General features: G+C 38.8%; 1 protein-coding gene across 1 annotated transcript in view; it reads left to right on the forward strand.

Annotated features, from left to right (window-relative positions):
* Positions 1-6810, forward strand: part of smim14 (small integral membrane protein 14) — an 8830-nt gene continuing 2020 nt past the window's right edge. The window contains exons 1-4 of the mRNA XM_030751712.1: positions 1-185; positions 4638-4733; positions 5424-5472; positions 5571-5722. Of these exons, the coding sequence (XP_030607572.1) occupies positions 4659-4733; positions 5424-5472; positions 5571-5722 (276 nt within the window). The 5' untranslated portion in view covers positions 1-185; positions 4638-4658. The remainder of the gene's footprint in view (positions 186-4637; positions 4734-5423; positions 5473-5570; positions 5723-6810) is intronic.

Genomic DNA, 6810 nt, shown 5'->3' on the forward strand with positions numbered 1-6810 from the left:
AGCCACAAGGGACCGCCTGCTTTCTGAGGTCCCGGATGAAGAAAAGCTGGCTGGCTCACGTGTATTAAACAAAACAGAGACGGTGGGTTGATGTGTCTGCAGTTTGGTGGTTTCTGTGGGGAGCAGCGGTGTAGCTCGGGCCCCTGAGAGATACTTGATCGTCTTCTTAACATCATACAGCTCGAGTAAGTCGATGTTTTGTTTTTGGTTCTGTTTTGTTTTGCTCTCACGTCTGTCTTCAGCTAACAGTCAAAAAAAAAAAAAAAAAAAAAAAAAAAGGAACGGGGGTAAGTTTCATCTGGCTTGGGTGGTGAGGTTAGCAAGGAGCTAGTGTAAACGTTAAGCTAAATCACGTTAATGTTAAGCTAAAGGGAAATAACGTCAGCTGCTGTTGAATTAATTTTAGCAGGCTGAAGACAAACTGGACCGCTTGTTTCTTTCCTTCTGCAAAAGTGCAAGCAGAAAATACCGTAACCGCTGTATGTCTGATGCTAAATATCCTGCTGTCTTAATACAGAAAGCGCAGTGAAAAAGTACAGTGTTGATTCGACTGTATGTGGTGCTATTGAACTGTATTGCTTCACACGATTGTGTTATTAGTTTGCTGTCACTGAAGCTAGTGGGGTGGAGAAAAACGGCTCTAGCTATAAGCCAATAGAAATTTAACAGCACCACCAAATACAGCCTGTAAAATGACAGTAAAATTCACTCAACAGTACGCTTCTTTATTACACAACCGTTGGGAGTGTGCGAGTTTTAGCCAGGTGTGCATCACTGGCCGCTGGGTGTAGGCCGTCTTAGTGATGTCTGTTTCATTGTGGTACAGACAGATAATTTGGATGTCTAACCCACTGGGTGGGAGGACCTGGTTTATTGTAGATATCTGTGTGCTGGTGGATAAAAACAAGAAATGCAGGAAAATATAGTAATTGAAAGTAACAGAAAAGATCCTGCTAATTGTACATATGTTGGCCATTTATATTCTTTAAATCGTTTCATATTAATGTTAAAAAAAAAAAAAAAACTTTATTAGTTACAACTGTTCAACTCCTCATTAATGCAAATGTCTAATCATCGCATCAGTCAGATATTCAGTGCATTTACTCATGTAGACATGGTCAAGGGGGGGAAATATCATCATCCCCACTCTCTGAGATTGGTTACCAAGTACCAAGAATGACTGATACGTTCAGGCCAACAGCAGCAGACCTGAAAGAGATCATGGCTAAGCTGGAAACCTCGACCCTCCATGGCAGATTACCAGCACTACCTGAAGTACCCTCTGAAACTCTACTAGAAGAAGTGAAGGCAGCACTACAGACAATCCTTACTGCAACCATAACTAAAACCAACCAGCTGATCTGTACCACAGCAACAGTGATTCTTGAGATGCTTGGTTATAAGATGAACAACAACCACATGGAGAACAAGACTTGAGGCCAAGATCAAGGCAGCACAGAGGGAAGTTAGCAATCCAATAACCATCACAGTGGCAGACATCCAGGAAAGCGTCTCACATATGAAGAGTTGGACAGCACCAGGCCCTGACATGATTCACACTTACTGGTTAAAGAAGCTAACTATATTCCACGAGGACCTGGTCGTACAAATGAACTAGCTGCTAATGGATGAGACTTACCTAATGGACCTGACTTACCTAACGTACAAAATGGCTGATCAAAAGATCAGCAATTATGTACGATCAAATGGCTGATGCCAAGGATCCCCAGAAGGGACCGGCCCCATCCTGTACTGGTAGATAGAGCTGTCACTCGAGACTGTAAGACCAGACTGACCAACCTGTGCACTGTCTAGATTGACTACAAGAAGGCCGAATTGAACAAGACATAAATTCACTGATCCACAACCACTAGGATCTATAGCAACAGCATCAAAATGTGTCAATTATGGCCTGGAAGGCCTGAGGTCAAAATGGGATACGCCTCCACGTGTGCTTGAGAGTGACCAAGCTAAGATCCTGTGGGACTTCCAGATACAGATGGGATAAACTGTGATGGCTAACCAACCGGACATAGTAGTGGTGGACAAGCAGAGGAAGAAGGCCGTAGTAGTAGCTGTAGCAATACTAAGCAATAGCAGCATCAGTAAGAAGGAATATGAGAAGCTTGAGAAATACCAAGGCCTGAGAGAAGTGCTAGAGAGGATGTGGAAGATGAAGGTAACAGTGGCCCCCGTTGTAACTGGGACACTCGAGGCAGTGATCCCTAAACTATAAAACATTGGACATTTCTTGTAACATGTTTCTATTTTATTAATAAAACTTTACATTCATTCAAGATTTTGAAAACTGTCCTGTATTTTATTTTTTTGCTTGTTTGTTTTTTGTTTTTTTGTTTTGTTTTTTTTGTTAAATGTATAAACTATGACTGAGCTCTTACAATTAATAGTAACTCAGTAAAACATCTCTCCTATGGCTGTAAGAGAGCCATTGTCTATCTGATATTAGATCAAATTATAAATAGTTAAATTGAGGAACATTAAAATTAGTTTTTCTGTAAATCTCATTAGGGCTGTCTAGTTAATCAAATTTCAATTTTGATATTGACTCCAAACGATCACAAAAACAATATAATCAACAAAAAAATTAAATTATTTTGTCACATTATGCTCTGCAAGTATACTCGTAGGCCTGATTTATGCTGCAATGTTGAGTCTTTGCAGGGCCTAAAACATAACCTACGTAAGTGGCCAGCGATATTGCCAGCACTTGGGATTGTGCAAGTGTTAGTTACCATTAATTACCAAGCAGGAAATCTACGTCGTAGCGCGACATGCACCTCCAGAGATATGTACTACAGGTCAGGTTGATGGAGCCAGAAAGGATTCTGATTGGCCTGTTCAGCACGATCAATTCCTTCTGCACATTTTTGGCTACTTATGCAGCAGTTTGTTATTCTTTCACTGATAAATTCAAAATCATCTCAATATAAGAAAGAATAATCATTTCATCAATATAAGGATTCACAAATGTCAGGAAATTCCTGGAGGGAGATTGGTGAAATGGATGTGAGGGAATGAACAAAGAAGTGGGAAAAAAAACTAGAGGGACAAATATGTTTGTACCTGGAAGAAAAAAACTGACCACAAAGAGCGAGGACCCAGGAGGGGAGAAAGTCCCAGCATTTTATTTGTTTCTATCAATCGGCACTGCATATAAAACACCGGGACATCACTGCAGGATAAATAACACACACGTTAACACAGATTTGCTACATGATGGAATCTGCACCATACGCAGCCCAACCAATCTGTTCAGTCACCTGAAGTTGAAACACCACAGACCTGCCAGTATAACCAGTATTTCTGTGTCAGCCTGAATAATTCTGATTTAGTCTGTCGCTTGACATGTATTCTGTTTGCTCTGGGCTATAATGGACCAGCCTTCTATGTTCTTGGATTGAGTTACTGACTAGAATTAATTGAATATAGATTTTGGATCCATGTACAGGATCTATCAATGCACTAAAATGTGAGCAAATTTATTTGGTCTAAATAACTTCTTTCTTCCTGGTGTCATGTTAACTGGCATTACCTTTCTATTTATTTATCTATTTATTATTTGTGTTTAATTTATAATGTATTTATTTAAATTGCAATTTATATTCTTTGTATTTTATTTATATTTTTAATATTTTGTTTATATATTCTGTATTTTATTTTTAATTTAGTACTTATTATCAAGGTTGTAGAAGTGGACTAGATTTCAAGGTATTCCCTGCCCGTTAAGCACAGTAAATGTAGTGTTCACAAAGTTAGCAATCATGTTAACTAATCGTCACTTCAATATTGACCAAAAATAATTGTGATTTATGATTTTTTTTTCTCTCCACCCCCATAATCAAGCAGTTAATTGAACTAACTGTTAATTGAACAGAAAACTTGGAGCTACTGATCTCAGCGCTTATTAGACTCCTTTTCTTGAACCTGCTGACAAATCTTATTAAAGCAGTTCTGAAGTTAAAACGTGGTACTAGCTAATAAATTGAGTGTATTTCAATATTCTTATGAGCTTTAGAAATTCAGTTTGTTATGGGTTTGATAACCATGATTAGGCACCTGTAGCAGACACCTGTGTGTTTGTGGCTGTTATGTTTTTCATTTTTCAACCACTGTCTGTGTTTTTCACCTCCATCATTTTCAGCTTTAAGTATTTTGTTTTTGACTGTATCCATGCTTTATTCAAGCAAGTAATTACTTATTAAAAAAATAGTGTTCTGACTAAACTAAACTATTCAGCATGTCATTAACAAAGGGCTTCATAGAGTGATAAAGATCAAGGCTATTTTTTAAATAGAGACTCAACATTCCTCCTTTAAATTTAATTTATCTTTTCTCTTTCAATGTTGCCACAATGTAATTGTAAGATTGGCAAACTAGTGGGCATTTTGACATGCCCAGCGAAACCAAGAAAGCATAAATTCATCTTTCACTGTTAACCTGCAGCAAAGTGAAACAGCCACACGTTATGTTGACTCTCCCTACCCAAACAGTCTCCTCCCCCTAATCTGTGTGAACTTGTAGAACAACTATAGAGCGAAGCACTGACAAGAGGTGGCATTAGGTTTCTTTCAATTGTTCATGCACGTCCTAGTTACATGCAGTACTTCTTTTCCAAGGTGGATACTATCTGGTGAGAAATGGCGGAGGGAGGCTTTGACCCTTGTGAGTGCATCTGCACCCATGAGTACGCAATGAGGCGCCTCATCAACCTGGTAAGCAACAGCGTTTAGACGCTTTCGAAGTAACGTCAAATCTAAGTTGAAGAGGCAGAGTGTAGACATGCCAAAGAATTCAAAGTATGCCGTGTGAAATGATAACATCACCCTCTGAAGTCGAAAAAAAGGAAACAAAGATCAAATTGCAAGTAAATTCAAGTCTTAAATAGATAAAGACGGAAGGAAATGAAAAGCTACTGGTAACACTGAGCCAACACATCCTGGTTCCTGTTTGTCTTGTGAGCCTGTCTGTTCTGCCATGCAAGAACAAGGCAATTTTATTGCTCTCAGGCTTGTATTGTGCTTGGAAATAAACTTTGACTTCTCTTATTTGAAAATGTAATGTGTCATTTGTTGATATGAGTTTCCTGGTGTAATAAAAGACATGGTTGTAGTTACTTTCTGTTTGTTTGCAGTTGACCTCATTTACATTTTGTGCACAGGTGTAACTTGCGTGACTGAGAGTTGGATACTAACTGGGCCTTCTGATTTGCTTACTGTATTAAAGGATATTTAAATTATTCATAGTCAGAGCTGTTGTGTTTATCTCAGAAAGCAGGTAGTTTTGTAATACTGCTGACCACAATATTTCTGGTGGTTAATTGCTCAAAGTTTAGTAAGCAGTGTCTTTTCCTCCCTGGTTGAGGGCAGAGAGTAAATGATGTTTCTTCTGTAATTTTCTTCCAGCTCAGGCAATCTCAGTCCTACTGCACAGACACAGAGTGCCCTCAGGAATGTATGTATGGACACTTTTTTTAATGTGTGAAGTCATGATAGGACTCAAATGTGTTCTTGAATAAGAAGTATTACATGTTTAAGGGTTTGTGTTTTCAGTGCCAGGTCCCAGTGGGTCAGTGGGTGGAGGTGACCTGACCCTCCCCATGGTTCTGATGGGATGGGTGGTGGTGGCCCTGGTCCTGTTTCTGCTGCGCCCATCCAGTCTCAGGGGTGCCCGTCAGTCAGGAAAACCCAGTGGACCCCACAATGTGAGTTCAGATCATACTCATTTTTACATAACACGGACATCTGAAATGATAAGACTTGTATTATGGTGCAAAAGTCTTGAACCACCCCTCATTTCTTTATATTTTGTAAGGAAAATAGGAAATGGGTGCAGCGATTTACTGAAACATGCAAAAAAAAAAACACAACCAAAAACATTCCTCTGAAAATGGTCCGGTACAAGGACTAGACTGATAGTAAGAAAAATAAAGATAATGTTCAATGGAAAAACTTTGAAAGACCTTCAGAAAGCATTATTAGGAATATTGCTCAAGATCACTTTAAATATTAGAAGGTCTGACTGCATGGAAGCAAAATCCAAAGAAATGAGGGATGGCTCAAGACTTTTGCACAGTAGTGCTCTTATTTTTCCCCTTTCCTTTGTACTCCAGGCACCATGTGCACAGTAAGTCACAAGACAGGTGTTTTGTCAGGGGAAACCAATTTCCTTAAATCTAAAAATGCTAAGTAAGATTGAGTATTATAAACGAAAGCGTTATTATCACAAGTGATTAATAGGAAACCCAGTTTAGTTGTTAATACTCTGTTTTCTGGTTATTAGGCTTATCTTCTATGAAGGAGGAACAAAAAATTTTCTTTTATAGATGGTTATTATTTTTAAGAAATTATTGGTAAAAATATTAAAAAGAGACCACCCAGAGTGTACTGCAGAGTTAGAAGGGCTAACAGCTGCTACATGAATTTATCATTTTAAAAATACAACACTGTTTATGTAGCAGTCAGCCTATAAACATAGAAGCAATATCTTTAGTCATTGTGATAAGAGGCCTGGTTCATCAGTGAGGAAAATCTGCGTCATCTACAAGGAAAACCGTTTGTCTTGTAATGAGGTCAGGGGATTAGACAAACCTGATACCTCCTGGACGAGCCAGATGTCCTTTATAACAAAAGGCGGCACACATGGAGCATAAAAACAACCAAAATCTAAGGTAGAAACTAACACCAACTCCCTTCCATATAAGTTTGTTGCTACCGCTGTACATTTGACTTCTAAATTTCTCTCTGCCTGCTTTCCTCTCTCTCTCTCTCTCTCTCTCTCTGTCTTTCTCTC

This window comes from Archocentrus centrarchus, chromosome 1 (genome assembly GCF_007364275.1).
Source record: "Archocentrus centrarchus isolate MPI-CPG fArcCen1 chromosome 1, fArcCen1, whole genome shotgun sequence".
NCBI classification, from domain to species: Eukaryota; Metazoa; Chordata; class Actinopteri; order Cichliformes; family Cichlidae; genus Archocentrus; species Archocentrus centrarchus.